The sequence below is a fragment of the Salvia hispanica genome, chromosome 4, assembly GCF_023119035.1.
Source record: "Salvia hispanica cultivar TCC Black 2014 chromosome 4, UniMelb_Shisp_WGS_1.0, whole genome shotgun sequence".
Taxonomy (NCBI): domain Eukaryota; kingdom Viridiplantae; phylum Streptophyta; class Magnoliopsida; order Lamiales; family Lamiaceae; genus Salvia; species Salvia hispanica.
In genome coordinates, this window is record NC_062968.1 from 52,410,604 (window position 1) to 52,431,298 (window position 20,695).

A 20,695-nucleotide genomic window follows, 5' to 3' on the forward strand; every position below is an offset into this window, starting at 1 on the left:
TGACGTGATCTCTATATCTATATATGTATATATCCATATGATTTCTTTTAATGGCTAGTACTACTAGTTTGTAAATGATAGTAGTTAAAATTACAATCAAATTGTCATATTTTGATTCACGGGTCACCGCAATATATATGCAACCAACACGGAGAGTTTGCCACTATAGTTTAGGTTATATTCAGAAAAAATACTCATAAACTATAGTATTTTAGTAAATAATTATTACGGTTTAGAAAAATTAGATATTATTACTATTTATCTATATCTATTTTTAGTAAACATACTTATGTAATCAAATTTCAAATGTATCTACTTAATTTTTGCACTATGATTTGTTTTAGGTATAAAGCCAATTAAATTTTAGATTTTTAATTTGGTGCAGAATGAATAGTTAGTTTTCGGATATTTTGTTAACCACTAGGCACTACCTCCATGCAGTATTATTTATATTTTTCAAACCAATCACTTTATTTTTTTTCTAAAAAAATCACATCGTATAATTTACATGCATAAATGTTCACATGCATATGATATTTGGTGATATCATATTCATACCAGTTTAATTTCACCGAAAAAAAATTCAACATGGCATATATAATTGCTAACAAATTTCGTGATTTTTCCGGTTTGATTTTAAAAATTACAAGACGTACAAAATTTGATCAAACTCTAAGAGTAATTTTTTCGGCAATTTTCCCTATCTTGTAATTGAGTTATTGAATATCAAAACCTATTATTCGAAATCATATTATTACCGGGGAAAAAGCACAAAATTGGAATTTATCAGAGGCATTATTTATTCTTTTGTTTATCCGCTTTATTTTTTGCTACAAAATAACTAAAATCCAAGAATTTTAATTACATTATTTATTACCGTGCAGGAAAACAAGAGTTAATCACACGGGCCGTGACTCAGCACTATGACTCACGAGACGATTTTGTAGTCGGGCCGTAGGGCCCACTTTTCCAGTTGTGCATTCACGAGGGCCCATTCACCCTCATTTATTCACCTTTAATGTTTTTTAATCTATTTAAATTCCAAAAAATACAAATTACCCAAAGAAAAGAAAAGAAATAGGAAAAGACACTGCCCACTGTGGATTGTTTGGGTGATGTATAATATTATGTGATAGAATGGAATTAGACGTAAAGTGGGTCTCTGTCTTTAGCTTTTACTTTTGCCAATTTTCTCATTTTTAATTAAGTAAAAATAATAAACGTATTAAATATTTGTCTTTCTATCTCTAGGGCTTGTCATTTCATGTTTTTTGTTTGCTTTTTTCATGTAGGATTTAGACAAAAATTCTCTTCCCTGTTTACGGGGCCCAGTCTAGCCCCCGTAGCCTCATTTTGTTTCCACTTGAAATAATAATTACCCAAAATAAATAAAGGAAAGAAAAATTAGTGAATAAGCTAGGAAGGTTATTATCCAATATACAATTGTGTGTTCTTATTAGGTAGTACTCCTATTAAAGTCCGCAAATCCCAAGCCTAAATGAACTAACTTTGAATTGTCATTTTTTATTAATTCCACTCTCCAAGCGACAAAGCTATCTCTTTTAAGTAGTGAAATTTAGAGACCAAACTTAATCACGATTTTTTTTTATTTTTTGTAAAAAATGCTACTTAGAATTCACAATTGTGTGGTCTTATTAGGTAATAGTAGTATTAAAGATTTAAAGTCAACAAATCCCAGCCTAATCAAACTAACTTTGAATTGTCATTTTTAAGTAATTCCAAGACTCCAAGCGACAAAGCTTTCTCTTTTAAGTAGTGAAATTTAGAGATCAAACTTTATCACTTATTGTTTTTAAAAAATGCTACTTTAAATTCACTATAGCCAAAATTGGGTTAATTAATATTTAATGGTATCTCGTAGTCCATTTAAAAATCTATATTCGAGCACTTGAAAATATCATTTAACTCGTTTTCGTATGATAATGCACACACTATGGAAGAGAAATACTATTATAGTAAAGTATATACATATCAATACATTCAATTTAAATTCAAAAGAAATGATGAGATACAAGTTCTTGTTTTTATTTATATTTATCTCAAATTCATTGTCCACATCTATATACTAGTATTAATATTGTGGCGACTAGATCTTGTAGGGACACAAAATATATCTATAAATATATTCACTCATATTGCAATACATGAATGAAATAATTAATAAATCAAAGGCACACACATGCACGCGTGCGCGGCCTTCCACCAATTTCGGGAAAGTCATCATCCAAAAAATAATGGTGTTTTATATGAGGGGATATGTAATTATTGACCATAATCATAAACATGATAATATTCAAAATTATTACTGTATAATACTATTATCCTTCTTAATATTATTAATTGGAGCAATTATTGTCATTAGTCCTCGGGATTACGGAGCACAATCGAGTCTAATTAATCAAGCAAACCATGACAAAAAATTTAACATATTTCAGACAATATAGGGCAAATTGTCAAAGAAAAAAAATAACTTACAATATAGTCAAATTCTAGTATGTTTCATAAGTTTGAAATCAATGTGAAAAAATTATACGTTTTGGATTTTTTTTCTCAATCATTCCATGGTGAAAAAGGTGATGCAAACGAATATTTTCATGGCTTCCATATTAGATAAATTTCAAAAAAAAAATTGTTATCATGGATAGTTACGAACAAATCCAATTTCAGCTAAAGTTAGGCAAATAAGATTTGACTAAACTTCATGGTTTTTTCCCGCAATTCACCCTACAAGATATGCTATATGTTATTTGAATGCAACTAAGATATAATCTAAGATCTTCTTGAAAGAAATATACAATTTGTGATACAAACCGGGTTAAGAGGTAAAATAGACCAAATTTAAAGTTACTTACCAATGATTTGATTTCACTTATAGGCTCAACTATTGCTACTAGAGGTTCCATGATTGCAATGAAATATTGGACCCTTGATTTGGTCCCCCTTAGCCCCACAAAAAATGCATTTTGTCTCATAAAGAATAATGTGGTGAATGATATCCCACCATCTACAAAAAGAAGCCTTCATTTTGGACCAAAATTTTGCCTATTCAAAAACCAAATATTTCATGCTAACCTAAAAAGAGAAATTGTATCTTAGTGTTGCATTATTTTTGGACTAACATTAATTTATTCCTAAGACATATGAAAACTAAAGCAACATAATATACTATTGCATTATTGTAACAAAATTTCTTAAGTGGACATATCATTGATAGTGATAGATAAGATGAATTCGAATACCACATGTATCCTCAAAAAACTTGACCTAATAAGATTAAAATAAACCTTGATTATGAAGTTGAAACCCTCAAACCTCCAACAATATGCATAGATATTGGGGTAAAGATCCAATTTTCACATGCAATGATTCTATAAACCCAAAAAAGTATTGATTTTTGGTTTGAGTTTTCTTCCTTTCAAGAATTTGTGCATGCAGAAACCCTAATAATCTTGATTTGATGATCCAGCAAAGGCATGATTCAACAGCTTTTGTTAATCTCCAAACCCATGCATGATTATTATCCAAGATTGAGTGAAGGAATCCCAAGAAAGAATGTGGATTTTGGCATGTTATCAAAGCCAGACAAAACCTATGCAGCAGTCAGAATTTTTAGGTATAATACTAATTCTTGGGGATTGACAAATATTCCCACAAACCCTATATATTCTGATCATAGTGTGAATGGTTTTAGATCTTCTACAAATGTGTGTTTGTGTGTTTGGAGAGAGAGATTTGATTTTCAAAGGTGGTAGAAAAAGCAATGGCCATCTTCTGCTTTTCTCCATTACTTTTTCTTTGAATAATGCATTGAAGAGATAAGCCATGTGTGGGAAAGAAAAAAGAAAAAAAGAGCCTATATTTGTAGAAAAAAAAGACTAAATTTTTTAATTTCTCCTTTAGGCCATGCTTCTTTAAATAATCATACTAGTATTGCATACCCATTTTTTGATGAATTATTGAAATTTTATCTGTAATAATAAAAAATGAAACATCAATATGCTCGACCTCAAGTTTATTTTTATTTTTATTTTATTTTTATTTTTATTTTATTTTTGTGGTGCATTGAATAATTAATGGACCCAAGAATAGCTTTACAGGCTGGGAATACCAATATGCATGTTGAAATAGACCAACTTTTTAAGCCCAATTTCTTGAAATATGCACACAAAATCTTTCAAAACATATTAAATTCAGTGCCAAAATGTGCTAAAGTATGCCCTAAAAGATAATGATTCCTAGGCTTGTATCACCTACCAGGAATCTCAGTTACTCAGTTTTGACATGCAAATTAAATCCATCAAGTAAAAAAAAGTTGGAGAAAATTCATGAAAGCTAATAGTAATAAATTTGGAGTTGAAGTCGTATAGCAGAAAGCCAGAAAATAAATTAATTTGTGATAAAGTTTACTCTAAAAAATAACTTTTCTTAGTTAGGTGTCCTGGCTACTACAGTATCTGTTGATATATTGAATGTCACAAAGAATTAAACAATCACCAAGACCCAAAATAAATATAACTGGGCTCTACCTAACTCAACCCAATATATATCTCGTTAATGAAAAGCAAACTGTATCTTTGGCCCAGCAGAATTGGTCTGTCTTTCATTCGTTGATAAAAGGGATTTTTTAAAAAATCAACGTTATTCTAATTTTTGGCAAATTGGCAAACATTGGTAAACATTTCAATATTGTAAGGAGACCAAAGTCCTTATCTTTTCTCTTAAAAAATAACATTTCCATTTATTTTAAGGTGATTCGAACTCCAATTTATTGATTGGGAAGGTATTCGTCTTGTACCAATTAAGCTCATTTAATCATCAAAGCGACCTAAGTTGTATTAGTATATATATCGAAAAGTCCACATGCTTGGCATTCACTCCATGTATTTACTCTGTCCAACATACTTATGAAATGACATGAAATTTAAGAGGTTTTGTTTTGTATATTAAGTGAAAAAGGAAAATATAATATTTATATTAATATGAAAGATATTTTTTTAAAAAAAAATGGAAATGAGGTATTTTTTTTGGAACAATCTAAATAGAAAAGTGAAACATTTTTTTTTATGGGTTGATGGAGTACTATTTTAGCCCTAAATCTTAGTGAGGAAAGAAATATCTTATGAATTAAGTTGTACATTTTGTAGTTTAGTGAAGTTGTGATAATTTAGTAAAACCATTTATTTGTTTCGTTATAATTACATATCAACCATCCCATAAAAGAAGTGCACAATCAAATAAAAAAGTTAAGGGGGCAATGCATTTTTCATTTTATATAATTTTTTTTTTCCTTCTGACAATAATAACTAACAGAACCATATTAACTACCAAAAAATCCAAATATATAAATATATAGTATTTTTTTTTTCTTTTTTCTTTTTTTTTTTTTCTGAGCAGAGCGACCTCCATTTTCCTGGCTCTCTCTCTCTCCTAGCCATAGGCTTCACGTTGATGGCAAGCGTTACGACCTACGCCATCGCAATTACAGCTAAATTCAATGAATTGCAAAAACAGCTAATGCTATTAGTCAACTTCCCATTTGGGAGAAATCAACTCCGCACCAAATCTCAAAAAAAACACCATTTTCCCAATTTGTCGAATCACAGAGCAATGGTAGGAAGAAGGGAATAGAGCGCGATCGTCATGGCGGCCGAGAGGTTCAAGGTGGTGGCGCTGGTGGCGGCTGTCATGTGCTTGTGCAGCGCAGATAGAGTCGTCATGTCGGTCGTCGTTGTCCCCCTTGCCGCCAAAAATGGCTGGACCACTTCCTTCTTGGGCATTGTCCAGGTACACGCTTATATATATGTGTGTATGTATTTCAATTTTAGTGTTATACTAGCTTTGATTCATTGCTTGATTGGCCAATTTGTTACAAAATTGGATGATTTCATTTCATTGCTTCTAGGTCATACACAATTTCCCCCCAAATCCATATCAAAGTTATGATGTACATTGGTTATTTTTGAAAGTTCGGTGATTGACCATTGTAAATTTGAAATGCAATATGAGATTGCTTTGTCAAATGCTGAAAACATTAGTCAAATGATCTGGCATTCAATGTCTATTTTTAGGAAAATTGAAGCTAAAAATAGATGTTTTATCCCAAAGATTGCATATGTGTCACTCTTGACTGTATTGCTGTTGAAACTTGGTTGAAGATGATCTTACATTGCTATGAACAAAATGTTTATTTAGTACATTGCTAATCACATGATGTTGTTCCTTTATAGTCATCCTTTCTGTGGGGATATATGTGTTCCTCAGTTATAGGAGGAGCTTTGGTGGATAAACATGGAGGACGAAAAGTTCTAGCAATCGGTGCAGCTTTGTGGTCTCTCGCTACTCTCCTCACTCCATGGGCGGCAATTCACTCCACGACTGGTCTCTTGGCTGTTCGTGTCTTCTTTGGACTCGCAGAAGGTGTAGCTCTACCCTCAATGAATAATATTCTCTCGAGGTACTAGCTTCCCGTGTTGGATGAGAAACGTTAAGTAAGCAGATTACAGTCAATGATGTTTTGTTGATTGTATGCTTCTCAGATGGTTCCCGACTAATGAAAGAGCCACTGCAGTTGGAATATCAATGGGAGGTTTCCAGCTAGGGAACGTCCTTGGATTGGTCGTAACACCTCTGGCCATATCGTCTGTAGGGATCTCCGGTCCTTTCATTCTCTTCACATTTCTCGGATTTCTCTGGTTGGTTACGTGGGCATATAGGGTCCCGAACGATCCACAAGAGAGCACTTGTATCAGTAAATCGGAGTTGAAGCTGATCCAAGCCGGGAAATCGGATCCTTGCCAGAGCAAGGGCAAGCTTCCACCTCTAACCCTTCTTTTCTCAAAAATGCCAACCTGGGCAATAATTTTTGCTAATATCACCAATAATTGGGTTCGATTTCTCTTCTTAATCAATTGCTTTCCACATTCTTGCTTTGATATGAAAGTTGAAATCCGTTGTATGTTATTCACTTTAAGCTCTTCGATGCAGGGCTACTTCGTTCTTTTGTCGTGGATGCCAGTTTATTTCAATACTGTGAGTGGCATTATGTTACATACATACTTCTCTTTTCTGATATGGCAATTCATCAATACAAGTTTACTGGTGATGTGTTAGGTTTTTGGTGTAAAATTGAAGGAGGCGGCTTGGTTTAGCGCAGTTCCATGGGGAACAATGGCCATCTCGGGCTACATTGCTGGCGCGATGTCTGATTATTTAATCAAATCCGGTTACTCAATAACATCCATCAGGAAAATCACTCAGGTAAATCTCCGATCTTGAATTATTCCAGTACAACTTTTTCATTATTTATGTACAAAATCAATAAACTGAGGTTGTGCTGTTAGTGACATTTATGTTGTGACATGAACAAGAAAAGAATTAGGTGCTAAAAACATGACATAGAATCTTGGGAATATTTTCATCAGTTTCTTTGCTAAAACTGCTTGTTCATACCAGTCGATCGGTTTCGTTGGACCCGGGACAGCATTGCTTGGCTTGAACTACGCCACGAGCCCTGCAGTCGCGGCCGTATTCATGACAATGGGTCTCAGCCTGAGCTCCTTCAGTCAAGCTGGGTTCTTACTGAATATGCATGTGAGTTCACAACTTTAAAACAAAACATATAGTACTACTTGGATTCAATCCTAATGTAATAATAATGTACTAATTGGATTGATTGTTTTGTCAGGATATAGCACCACAATATGCTGGATTTCTACAAGGGATTTCAAATTCAGCAGGAACAGTAGCAGCAATAGTGAGTACAATAGCAACAGGAATGTTTGTGCAGTGGCTGGGATCTTTTCAAGCATTCTTAACTCTAACTGCTTGTCTCTATTTTGCTGCAACTATCTTTTGGAATCTCTATGCTACTGGAGAAAGAGTCTTTTAGCATTCTTGTTTCTACAAACCTTACATGACCTTTGTTCTAATGTGGCCATTTAAATAAGTATATTCTATAAACTGATGAAACACTATTCTGTTTGGTGAGAAAAAAAAAATACAGTACAATTTTTCGAGTTTGTGTATTAACCGGGTAATTACATCATACATACAAAATATTTCAACAATATTTCTAATTAGTATTGAAAAAAAATTAAGCTTATGTAAAAATCTTAGTATAAAAAGTTTATTGAAGTTTAAAGTTAATATAAAATGGCCACGTGAAGACTAAAACTTAAGACTAATTTAAAATTTTAATGAAATATTTAATTTGTAAAAAATATTGATGAAATGGTAATTATCTGGTAATATTTAAGAAACTATAATAACTGCGTTTTTTTTCACTTATCTGATCATTGACCAAGACAGGGCACGTGGACTTGTAACAGTACTTTATTTTATGTTTTGAGCTAAAGAAAGAGTGGTGAGTGGCCAATCTCTGACTCACATGCCAAAATTCTATCCCCAAAATATAATTTCAAGCATTTAATTCATCATTTATTATCTTTTATTCCTTCATAATGGAGCCTCCATCTGACCCTTTTTCTTCTTGAAATTATCAAGTCTAATCATAGAGATTCTTCTTGATGGCTTTAGTTTCTTGATAGTTCTATTTGGGCTCTGATGCTTTCTTGCAGAAACAGAGATCTTGATTCTGTGAGCTATCCTATGCAAATCTGAGTTCTCAGAACTCGGGAATTCGATTTCGTGTTTTCTGGTATTGGATTGTTCTTGAAAACTGTGGTCTTTTTCATCAAGAATCGATTTTTACTGAGATTTTGTTTCTTGAAAGTACTTGTGGTGAAATTTACTCTCTTCCATTAAGAAATCCAAATTTTATTGAAGAATCTGATCTGGGCTTCAGCTTATATCTGCTTTAAAAATTTCAACCAAAGTCAAATCATCTTATCTTCCTTCAAGAATCCAAATTTCACTGAAAAATCTGATCTTGGCAATCCTTGCCCCATCAAAAACCATTCTATTTCCCAATTTTTGCTGGAAATCTGATCTGGGATCTGTTTATCTCTCTCCAAAATCATGAACATCAGCTCAAACTAACCTCTCTCTCCCCCAATCCCATCTGGGCCAACCTCAAATATCTCAGAAGACATGAATTTCAGGAGCATGGAAGAATTCTGGCCATTCTACATGAACCAGCACTCAAAAGCAGCAACAAGGCGCTGGCATTTTGCAGGCACAGTGTGCAGCTTTGTGTGCTTGATATACTCATTGCTCTTCAATCTGTGGTTCTTGATTTTTGTGCCCTTGTTGAGGAATGGGTTGAGTTGCTACAGCCATTTCTTTGTTGAAGGGAATCTTCCCACATCATTTAGGCACCCAATTTGGTCTCTGCTTTGTGATTTCAAGATGTTTGGGCTGATGCTTACTGGCCAGATGGATAGAGAGATGAAGAGGCTTGGTAAAAGGCCTGTGTTGCAAGCATATTGATACATAGATTCTTGATTTGTTTCTTTACATGCATTCATTTTGTGTATGGATTGTATATTGGGTTATACCTTGGTGTTATCTTCCATTTCTGTTGTCAAGATAATGTTATCGTTTTGGATTTATAGACTAAGAGTAGGCAAATAAGATGTTTGAATATGATTGGTATAGAACCTTACTAGTGTAAGTAACATATCTTGAGATGAACGTTAGAAAAGAAAATAGCAACAGATACATACATCTTGAGTTTTGCTCGAATATGCAATATCATGCTTGCTTATTCTTGAAATCCTCCTCATTCTGGTGTTTTACGATTCATTCATTTCCTTCAGATAAATAAATTGAATGCTACAAGCACTTTGCTAGATGTGAAAAAGAAGAAATTGGTTGAGTTTGAATATAATGTCTCTTCTCAATGTTAATTAGTCTCGTGATTTTGATGACAATGGGGAGAGGGGGCATAGTCCAAACAATTGACTTCAATTGTGGACAAATTTACTATAAATTGAAAATAACAAATGAGAAATTATTGAAACGCTGTAAAAGTTGGACACTTTTACAATAAAGATGGAATTTAAATTGCAGTAACCTATATGAAAATTATATATTACTACTTCTTTTGAGCACAAGTAAAGGAATTCTCTTATACTCTCACGCAAACAATCTGACCAATGATGAGCCAAGTTCGACTAGAGTCGATATTCACAATAACAGATTGATTTAGAATTAAATTTTTTTAACCTAAAATCTACACTTCTTTTGAACAAATTTACCAACTACTATTCAAGGCAACTGCAGCTGAAAACAATAATATACAAAACGACCATCTTCCTACAACTATTCCTATCACCTAAAAAGACTGTCAAGAAAATAAAAGAAAACAGGAGATGATTTTTGACATAACCATGAAATGGCGCACCCAAAGATCGGTTTATATCCAACAATCCTCACTTGCAGAATCTTCCCGAGGTTCCATTTCGTATTAGGAGCCGTTGAAAAGTAGTTTTTCTCCAGAAGTTGCACTTCTTTTATCAAACAACTTGTTCACCTACGGCGTGATGCATTGTGCCCTTGGCTTTCACTCTGTATCCTATCAGAGTACATCGGAAGGCGGATGATCTCTTTGATCTCGTTCAACAATACATCTTCAGTGATGTTGTCCGTGATACTTTTCATGACCTGTTTTTAGTTTTAGAAAAGCATGATTTTGGCCTGGGGACAGTTTTGAAAAAAAAAAAAAAAGTGGCATTAAAATGAGATACGGAATGTACCTTAGTGTACGTTCTGAAATCATTCGGTGTCCCTTTGTCCACCCTGACCCTCATACAAACCCACACTTTTTCCTCGGAGTTCCACTTACACTCAATAATTTTACCATTATATACTGATGCATCAGGATCATCTGCGGAATGGAGAGCAAGAAAAAACCAACCAATGTAAGCCTTCATTAGGATTAAGAACGGAAAATGTACATGAGTAGAAACAAGATCCTCTGCTCCATGAATGTTTAGCAAAAGCAGAACCAAATAAACATGCTACAGATTAAGTTGGTAGCTGCAAAGGATCATGCTAGTTTTACATCTGGAGTATTTTGATAGCTTCCATTTGATGAATGGCATTTATGATAGTAATACTCCATCCGTCCCTTATAATTTGTCACCATTTGACCCGGCACGGATTTTAAGAAATGTAATAGAAAGTGGGTTGGAAAAGTTAGTGGTATGTGAGTCCTACTTTTATATATTAGTTTTATAAGAAAATGTGAGTGGGAATGAGTTAGTGGAATATGGGGTCTATTACCAAAAATGAAAATAAGTGACAAATTTCAGGGACGGGGGAGTAATTTTTTAGCTGAGGGACACATTGGAGGCAAGTTTTTCTGTATTTACTCGATTCCTTGGGAGAAGAAGTAATTTGCATAATGGGAACAAAAAAAAGGTTTGTACAGAAAAATAAGGCAAATCATAAACATCAGATAAAATTGCCCCACATGGCTCAACAAATTTAAATAAGCCAATCCAGGTTAAATGAAATGATTCTCGAGTCAAACAGCAGTTTCATGTGAAATTCCTGGAAGTGATTCCAAACTCAAAGCCACTAAGACAATGATATATGAACAATCAGTACTCTAACAAAGGAACAAGAACAAAAATACAAACTTCTATTGTTCCACAGAATGTCTCATTCAATCTTTTTGAGTAATAAAAATCAGCTTGACATCCATTTCTTTTGAGATCAAACTAGTTGTTTTTGTCCAACTAAGAAAGAAAAGAAAAATGCATCCAAATTCTGGGTTTTTGAAAATAAACTCCCTTTTTGAGAAAATATAATTTTCATAAATAATCGATTAATCAAAATTGCCTTTATTGAACTACTGACCAGGAAAGACAACCCTATTGTCCATCAATTTCTTCTTCCCATGCTCATAGAGATAGAGCAGCTGGCGACTTTCAACAATCTATAAGTGTTGAAGAAGATAACAAAACAATATTAGACATGACCGTAGAAATAGAAACTAGGTGCTTATTAATTCTTTACGGAAAAATTAAAGAAGAAAAACCTCAAAGAGAAAGTCCACTGAATTCATTTCGGGATACTTCCACTTTAAGAGACCATTGTGCGTCAGTGTAACATAAGGATCATCCCAGCCCTGCCATGAAATGGAAACAATGAACAAATTAAAGTCTAACTTAAAGAACATTGCATAATACTCTAGGTGCAAAGCACCAACATGAATTAATAATAGACTAGTCAACCAAAGTGTTGCTGGTAATGTATACCAAGACATAACTACTAGGACACGCATCACAATTCTCAAATATTCACTAATAATGTGATACTCACTCGGTCATCCTTCACATGAGAAATTTTCAATCCTTCTAAAGTTTTACTAACAAATTTAATAGGTGAGCATCATTAATCAATATAAAAATCAAAATGAGTTCAAGTCCAAGAATTTTAGCGAAGTGAACATTTAAGCAAGACTATCACTGCAAATAAAAAAGGACATCAAAAGTTAGACAGGGTTCTTCTAAGCACCTGGAAAATAAGACCATCTGCTTCGTGAGAGAGATTCGGGATAAACCCCTTCAACAGTTTTGTCACAGTAGAAAGAAGCCAAAAATCTTTCCTCCTTACCTGTCACCCATCAAACAAGTACACAGAAAAATAAATATAGGAATTCATTTGCATCAAAGTGCATACAGAGCTAGTGCGGGGTAGGGAGGGAGAATAACATAAAAAAGTAAGATGATTACGTACCCTGAAAGGCTCCAATTCATATCTATAGTAGGGGTTTTGGCTTTTATATATGTGTTGCCTCTCAAAATTTCGAGGCTCAATGATTTCCTTCTCGACCATTTTCCAGCGTTCATAAAATGGCAGCTGCAAGTAAGCAAATCTATTTAGGAGTAGTACACTCATCTAAAACAAGCGTAATGAAAAAAGTAAATAAAGAAAAGCTATCAGTTGTATAAAAGAATATTCCAGTCTTTTGATTGCACGTTCAAGTCTTTTGATTACGCGTTCAAAGTCTTTTAATTGCAAAAAATCAATATGAAAAAAGTATCAAATTCCATATTCACTTGCAGTACTCCCTCCGTCCAATTCAAGATGTCCACCTTTCCTTTTTAGTTTGTCCAACACAAGATGTCCACTTTCTATATTTGAAAATAAATCCTTCTCTCCACTCTCCTCACTAAAATATTCAACTACCATTTTCAATTTACTTACTCTACCTAACAACTCCTCCTAAAATCCCGCGCCACTAAAAGATGTGGACATCTTGAGTGGGATGGATGGAGTACTTATGTGTCAAACTAAATCCAGGTATTTATAAAAGGTGCTATTTTGATATTAAAAAAATGTTACTTCCAATGCTGGAATTGAAGGGAAATTAGAAGTAGACAGTGTTAGCAAGTTCTAAAACCACAAATACAGAAAAGGAGAAACCTAAGTAAATATAAAGCACACGTGTCACCACAAATCTGTGCAGCAGTGAGTCCATACCTCATCTTGATCAGAACTAAGCCATCAACATAAATTCATGGTCATATTCCCATTTAAAACAGAGACATAATTCAAGTGAATAGCTGAAGATTCAGTTTTCATCAATTGAACAAAAACTTATTTTGATGATTTTATTGGAGGAAATATCCCCATATTCAAGGTTTGTTTTAGGGGGATCCCCATATCAGATGTCATTGCAGTCACAATTATAGATTAAATGCTGGCCAGTAAAAACAGAAGATACAGATGTGCCCCACTGCCAAAATTGTATTAAAGACATAAATCAAGAAATGTAGTACATAAGTAGGCTTTCCATAGATTACCTCTACAATGCATTCCTGATTACAAACCATCATATCATAGACAAGGTATCTTCTTTCTTGCTTATGTGTATCAGGCATCGTATCAATTACCATCTCCCCATCAAGTAAAGTAAAATGATGGTACATTTTCTCGGCCCCTCCCTTCTGAAGAAATAAAATTGCACAAGTGAAAAACAATACTACTCCTGCATAAACAAAAGCCAGAGAGATATTCACTATTTCAAAGTACATGGAGTAGATTCACGTACTTCATTAGTGTGCCTGCAAGGGAATCGCATTTGGACTCTGCGAAAGCTAAAATTCCTATCTATCAAATAACAGCCATCCATAGTGATAAGCATCATATATCTTGTACCATCAGCTTTCCATGTTGCGTAATAGTAACGTTGCCTTAACCGTTGTAAGTTCTCCCTGGTTAGATAGACAAACAATTAGGTCAGTACCTCACAGAATAATGAGTCGATGTCAACACCAATTTACCACAATAGACGGGTGATAATGTTCAAGCTAACTAGAAAACAGAATCAAGGTTAATTCAAGTAAATGTCTACTTCTTCAATCAAGTGCGATAGGATTTTTTTGTTACATGGATGTTGAACTATTGTGCACTGATGTTAGTAAAGCATAAAAATAGGTTCTACTCGGTCATTTCCTCTAACTATGTAACCCAAAGCACATTTGCAATTATCACTAGTAAATCGTTTCAGCAGTTAAATCCAAGTGAAACATCCCATTTCTTAAGTTTACTATAAAGGTTAACAAAATAAATATCGAAATTGAGGGGCAAAGGGTTTGGCTCTTATTCACTTTGCAAAGCTCCTAAGAATTTTCGAATAAATGGCTAGAACTGTAGTAATAGTGGAATGTAAGATGTCACCGTAGCATCAATCTTAAAGAGGTAACCAAGATTGGGAATGAGAATATATTGGTGGACTTATTTACCTACTAAAGAACGGATTGATAAATAACAGCCAAAAAGGTGACTGATGTAATATTTGCCTCCAAACCAAACAGTTTAATATAGAACCCTACAGAACACAGACAACCGCACTTAGATTATCTAGAAAGCGTCTAAGACCTGTCGAGAGAAACTGGATGTGAACCAGGAAATCGTGAAGCTCCTCTACCCTGCAGATGAACAAAAGCACTTTCTATCAGCAACACTGTAGCATATACAACAAAATAAAAACGTGATACTCCAGGAGAACATACCCATCCAGGCATCTTCAGGGACTGGTAGACGAACTGCCTCATCACTACTTCTTGGTCTATAGGAATTTTATCTCCCAGAACATCATCATTTGTCAGTGTCCGTGTCTCATTAGTCTCCTATATGTTTACATGCTCAAGGTTAGATGAGCAAGACATTGATAAATAAGACAAAGAAACTAGAGGGACTTAATCTGAGTTTTTCAAAGTGACGGATGTATCTTTGATGTTTTCATACAAGATGAAAATTTTGATTTTTAAACGAATATACATATATATATAAATGAACACATGCACATACATCTGGAGGAGCTGTAGGACCATCAACACCATCATCATCATCATCTGGCATTGCGTCACCATTCAGATCCAGCTCAGAAGATCTTTTCCACTCTGGGGTTGGAGGGCAAACAACCATCTCTGGTTTCTTCTCATGATAAAAATTATACAAGGCATCAATGTAGTCTGGTTTGTAAATTCCTGGTGGACGCGCTTCAGAAAATGTCTTGATTGCCTGCCAAAAATTCAACAAAGTTAAGACAATAGCCAAACGCATATCCAGCTTCAAGATTCTGAACAAATCAACAACTATCTGACCTGACTAGCGGATATAGGCATTGTACGCATGAGATAGTGGGCGATCATATATCCTGTACGATTATGCCCATGTGTGCAGTGAACAAGAATATGCTTTTTCGGTTGCCTTTGCCGAGCCAGAAATTGTTGAACCTAATAAAAGCATGCAAGGAACTTCAAATGTCTATATCTTTAGAATACAAAGATAAGATAATTCTACATAAAAAAAAAAAAGAAATTGATGGATAAAATAACTAGTGATACTTCAAGGTGGCGACTCTGAACTATTTTATGGTTGAACCAATTAGTACATATGAATATCTCACCTGTAAGAACATGTTCAGATTATTGGACTAGTAAAAACATGTTCTGTAATCCTGATGAACTACTTCAACTTAGCACTTCCAATTTGTAATGGGGCTCTAAGTAAACAAAGAAGATTAATACTAGTTTCCAAAGCCTGTAAAAAGCCCAACGCTAGGAACTAGAGAAATTACTAAGTACAAGGTTCTATTATTTAAAAGGTCAAAAACTTATTCTTTGTGGTAAAGGATCTCACAGTTCACCAGGATCATACAATCTGTCTTATAACCTAAACTGAAGACTTACAGCAGCCCTACATAAATGGACAATGCAGACACACGAGATCCATTTTTTTTATCATAAGAGTTCTTTACTTCTTTTACTATCTAAAACAGATAAGCTACAATGGGGAAAATGGGGTTTCTCATAGCATTAAAGGTTGAAGGTCAATTTCTTGATGCCAAATAGCTACAATATCTAGTTAGACCAGTTTGATGCTCTAAAGTTGACAAGAACAGTAAACTTAAAACTATCACCTGAAACTTGCTGCAAAGAAATGAAACTGAGACATAAAACATTTAAGCAGATTCTACATCATTATGAGTCCTAAAAGATATAGGTACCTCATAAACAAACTGATTTACATCCTCACTCTCAGGCACTGAATCACGCCCCTTGCATCGAATCTAAAGAGAAGACAATGAATTAAGAGATGAAAGAGTAACAAATTAAGGAGTAATTCAAACAGAAAATAAACATCCAAGGACGCTGATAGAGGAAATTACACACCTTGACATGCTTGATACCTTCGTCAGTCCAGTTCTTGCGATCATAGTATCTATCTGAATTGGTCAAATCAATCACCAAACCTATCTGGAAATAGAGAGTAGAAAATTATATTCTGCTTTGTCCTCCTTGGGTTAAACTAGCAGAGATTATAATCTCTAACTGCTACTCGGGCATTTTTCTATAGAACTCAATTTCCCCACCACCACCAGCCAAATATATACAAGAGTAGACTAGTTCTATTCTTAAATATTAGATGATACAATAAGAATATCAATAAGTAGGAATACAGTCACGCACCTTTCGATTTAAAACTCTTTGTTGATGGACCACCTGCTTAAATGAGTATCTTTTACCAGGTGGAATTTCTTCATTGAATGCTTCACCTAGAGGAACTTTTGAAGGGATCAGAAACCCTAATATCTCGTGTCCATATGCAGGGCAGTCTAACCAACCTGCAGTGGGGACTTATATTAGCTGAATAAACATAGCACTACCAAGAAGGAAGAGAACTACTATTTTTATATCTATTGTAGCATGCTTCTAATTGGAGTATTGTACAAGAAAATCCCGTGGACACAAAAGACAGCGCAATATCAGTCCTTTCAGGTCCCTTTTCTTTTATCCTAAGAAGTAAATATTGATTACCGGATTACAATTTAACAGTTCCCATTAAACATAAAAGATCCTTCAATCCAAGCACAGCAGAAAAACATTAGTTCTTTCCACATGGGCAGGATAGTATATAGAGAATGTGGCCCAAGAAATAAAGACTAGTAAGTAAAGAATACAAGAGTCGTCCTTTAATATCATTTCAATTTCAATTTGCACTCAACGTATTGCTAACACGCCCCATGACGAGCTAGTAAAACATAATCAGCATATAGTTCACCTGGAGGAAGTCTACTATTAGGTTTCTGCCTTTTAGCTTGATAGCCATCAGCAAGCTGACTTGACTGATATCCATAAGATGGTCTGTCATTGGGATTCTGTCTGCGCATCCTTAGGGTCCTTTCCTCACGTTCCTGATGTAAAAGAAAACACATTATTCAGAAATAAGAAGCAAGCATTTTAAGAGATCTCCTCGGTGTTTCTTCACATCTTTATCTGCAGCATTTAGTAACATAAAGGTGGACCAGGTAATCGGCAAGCATGCAAAACCCATTAAGGTGAATCCATGGGATAATCACAATTACCAGATTCTAAGTATGTTAAAGCTTCCAGTGAATAGTATATAATACTACAATTACAGTTACTTCTGCTTATTGTGTAAGCAACCACACTTGAGCTAAAAAATGAGCAGAAGTCACATAGAGTCAGACCACGATCTGCTCCATTCTGAGAACAAATTGAGATTCAACGATACAAGAGCTAGTACTGAGCTCATGACCAATGACTATGAGTAAGTAAAGGATTTCGAATCATACCGTTACACACCAAATATTTAAATTTGCATATTTTTCCAGGATTTATTAGTTGCATTTATCATAATCTAAACATAGGCTTTGCCAGTAACACTGAAATAATAAAAACATTATCTTGCTGGCTCAAAATAAGACAGAATGATACCCGGCGTGCAACTGAAGCACCACTCTGCTCTTGGTCAACATGTTCATTGTATTCAATATGTTCTTCCTGCGCACTATCTTCTTCTGACTGTGGTGCAGGAAAAATCTCGTCTTCTTCTGACTGTGGTGCAGGAAAAACCTCATCGTCTTCTGGTTCAGGGGAGGCATTTAAGTCCATGCTGGCAATCATTCAAGTTCCAATCAGAATCATTTCTGAATGCAGCACTGGAGATTGTATTTCTGTAATCGTGCCAAATAAATCATTTCAGAACTTATTGCCATACCTAAACAACATTGAGATACTAGCCAACCAGAAATGTTATCTGGATTAAAGTCCTTTCAGCCACTACATTCTTCTCGTATTAGATTATCATAAGAAATTTGTCTAATTTGTGGGACAAAGTACCTTGGCAAATGACTAAAGTAACACCAAATGGAGGAAAATATTATCTAAATAATAAAGAAGGAAAAGATTAACCCACGAGTTCCATTCCCTCCTTAAGTACCTACTGTTAAAGATGTAGATTATATTTTTAGTAAAAATTAAAAAATATCCTATTTCCTGGTATAAATTAGAGCTATCTATGATTTAACATGTGAGACCAAACTACAGTTCCAGTGGAAAAGGAAAGCAATCAGATGCATTAACAAATCAGCCCCAACAACATATATCGAGAGCAAAATTCAATCGCAGCAAAACAACGCAATAGATGATGCAATATAACCCTTCAAGTTCCAACCGAAGTAAGTGTGACTTCTTCACAACATTGTGAACAATAATGTGCAACTGACAAAAAATGCAAACCAAATCGCACCCAGCATCATGGAACAAAATATAACTTATTAAGGGCACTTCCAATTATGAGTTTGGCAATATCAACAAATTTAAATCAATAAACACTCAATGAGAAGGTGCCACATCTTCAACAACAACAGTCAGTGCACTAATTGGAATCCACATTTAGTAGCTTTATCCAGATGTATGTTTATGCAAAGTGGTCGAGCATGCAGTGGAAGTGTGAAACGTATAAAATTGTTCACTGTACTCAGCAGATACAACAAAAAACCTAAAGCATTCCACCCTTGTAATCACAAACGGATTTGTTTCCAATCCCAATCAGAATCTGAAGAAGATTGGGCATAAGGAACCCTATTAATTAGAAATTGCACCTCAAAAGACATCTAATAATCCAATACCACATTCTAATCCCATTAACAAATAAAGCCAGTCTCAGAGATCGCCGTATAACTTACGCAGTCTAATCACTTCCCCAAGGTTGCAAATTTACCACCAGTATCACCTCATTATCAATTCACTCAGTAATATCATCTGTTCAAGAACAGAACCCAGGAAAATCATCCAAAAATTCCTATCTAGTCCCATGCTCTCTCTCTCGCTCTCTTATAGTGCTGAACAAACAATGTGAATGTTGCTGCATACAACTTCAAATACGGCCCAATACAGCACTTCTGCTCTTAATTTCATCGCAAATAACAACTAACAAATCCCACAATCTGGAATAATCAACAAAACACCCGCCAAAAAACAACTAAAACAAAAAAGTCAGGAATCAAAATCATTCATAAGAACAAAACGAGCTCCAACCTCGACAATAAAAGCAGACCAAAATCGAAAGGAGCAGGCCGCGAACCACCCGACTAAAACCCTACAAATCAGCGCACAAAATCGAATCGCACTACAACTCCGCCAAAAACCCTAGAGAGAGAAACAAGCGCCCGTGGTTTTAGAGCGAGAATGATCGCAGACAAGGGTACAATTCAATCCATGAGGAAACAGGTACAAGCACGAGAAAAAGGTTGTTATTACGCGAGAATTTCGCTGGGAGAAATTGATACCGATATGTATATTGCATTTGCATAGCTTCAATATATATACAGGTCAAATCTGCGCGATTAATTCTGATTCAAAGTGTAAATTGTGTGAAGTTGAAGGGTCGAAATGAAATTAAAAGTAGAAACACATTAAAGGAAACATGGCGTATGCTGTAATTCTAGGTTATCTTTGGTAATTATTTTTTGTGGGTTAATTTTCGCCCAACATTATAGCTCTAGCCACTAGGGATCGTGTTAATTTCTCCGAATTGGATTAAAGATAGATTACTTCTCATTTATTTGTGCATAAAATAAATTTAATACAATTTTCAACTTATATTAATTAATTAAAGTTTATTTAACTAATTTATATAAGAAATGAATTGATTAATTAACATACTAGCTAAAAATAAGTTTTTTTATTGAAAAAAATAATTATAATACTACTATTAAAATATAATTATTAATTGATAATTATATCAACATTTGTTTAATAAATTATTAAACGAGTACATAATAATAGTCGTTATGTAATTATTTTTATTATTGTGATTCATAACATTTAATTCAATTATCTACCAAAATCGATATTCGAATGCATTTTTTTCAGTCGAGCCTCAAATAATAGTGCACAGTTCTATTCATTTAGGTGTCATTCGGTTCATAACTAAGTATCATATAATA

The 20,695-nt window shown here is 34.3% G+C and overlaps 3 protein-coding genes across 5 annotated transcripts; 2 read left to right on the forward strand and 1 right to left on the reverse strand.

Annotated features, from left to right (window-relative positions):
• The first annotated feature begins 5,419 nt into the window (after positions 1-5,419).
• Positions 5,420-7,932, forward strand: LOC125220011 (probable anion transporter 3, chloroplastic). The gene is made up of 7 exons (XM_048122119.1): positions 5,420-5,805; positions 6,249-6,475; positions 6,558-6,906; positions 7,006-7,050; positions 7,132-7,278; positions 7,474-7,611; positions 7,706-7,932. The coding sequence occupies exons 1-7, from the start codon at positions 5,662-5,664 to the stop codon at positions 7,907-7,909; spliced, it is 1,254 nt and encodes a 417-aa protein (XP_047978076.1). The 5' UTR covers positions 5,420-5,661; the 3' UTR covers positions 7,910-7,932.
• A 484-nt stretch (positions 7,933-8,416) lies between these two features.
• On the forward strand, positions 8,417-9,493 carry LOC125218843. The gene has a single exon (XM_048120621.1). It carries the CDS (start codon positions 9,070-9,072, stop codon positions 9,406-9,408), a length of 339 nt encoding a protein of 112 aa, XP_047976578.1. The 5' UTR covers positions 8,417-9,069; the 3' UTR covers positions 9,409-9,493.
• Positions 9,494-10,106: 613 nt separating this feature from the next.
• Positions 10,107-20,033, reverse strand: LOC125222779 (mRNA-capping enzyme-like). 3 transcript variants are annotated; one of them, XM_048125586.1, is made up of 18 exons: positions 19,785-20,033; positions 18,180-18,357; positions 17,503-17,635; positions 16,911-17,065; positions 16,614-16,697; positions 16,448-16,510; positions 15,543-15,674; positions 15,247-15,459; positions 14,949-15,065; positions 14,815-14,864; positions 13,985-14,147; positions 13,737-13,880; positions 12,667-12,789; positions 12,445-12,543; positions 11,966-12,055; positions 11,785-11,863; positions 10,677-10,807; positions 10,107-10,584 (listed from the first exon to the last, which is right to left on the reverse strand). In XM_048125586.1, the coding sequence occupies exons 2-18, from the start codon at positions 18,354-18,356 to the stop codon at positions 10,450-10,452; spliced, it is 2,088 nt and encodes a 695-aa protein (XP_047981543.1). In that variant the 5' UTR covers position 18,357; positions 19,785-20,033; the 3' UTR covers positions 10,107-10,449. The 3 variants fall into 3 exon arrangements, with proteins under 3 accessions (XP_047981543.1, XP_047981541.1, XP_047981542.1); XM_048125584.1 differs by having other exon boundaries at positions 18,180-18,418; XM_048125585.1 differs by lacking the exon at positions 19,785-20,033 and adding an exon at positions 18,463-18,488.
• Between the last annotated feature and the right edge of the window lie 662 nt (positions 20,034-20,695).

What these genes read in the sequence shown, in the direction of transcription:
- LOC125222779 (XM_048125584.1), bottom strand. Translation starts at nt 18,368, where the DNA reads ATGATTGCCAGCATGGACTTAAATGCCTCCCCTGAACCAGAAGACGAT. An exon ending in GTGCTTCAGTTGCACGCCGG is followed by an intron (nt 17,636 to 18,179) that starts GTATCATTCTGT and finishes CTTTTACATCAG; the next exon opens with GAACGTGAGGAAAGGACCCT. An exon ending in TAATAGTAGACTTCCTCCAG is followed by an intron (nt 17,066 to 17,502) that starts GTGAACTATATG and finishes TCCCCACTGCAG; the next exon opens with GTTGGTTAGACTGCCCTGCA.
- LOC125220011 (XM_048122119.1), top strand. Translation starts at nt 5,662, where the DNA reads ATGGCGGCCGAGAGGTTCAAGGTGGTGGCGCTGGTGGCGGCTGTCATG. An exon ending in TGCCAGTTTATTTCAATACT is followed by an intron (nt 7,051 to 7,131) that starts GTGAGTGGCATT and finishes GTGATGTGTTAG; the next exon opens with GTTTTTGGTGTAAAATTGAA. An exon ending in CCATCAGGAAAATCACTCAG is followed by an intron (nt 7,279 to 7,473) that starts GTAAATCTCCGA and finishes TGTTCATACCAG; the next exon opens with TCGATCGGTTTCGTTGGACC.
- LOC125218843 (XM_048120621.1), top strand. Translation starts at nt 9,070, where the DNA reads ATGAATTTCAGGAGCATGGAAGAATTCTGGCCATTCTACATGAACCAG.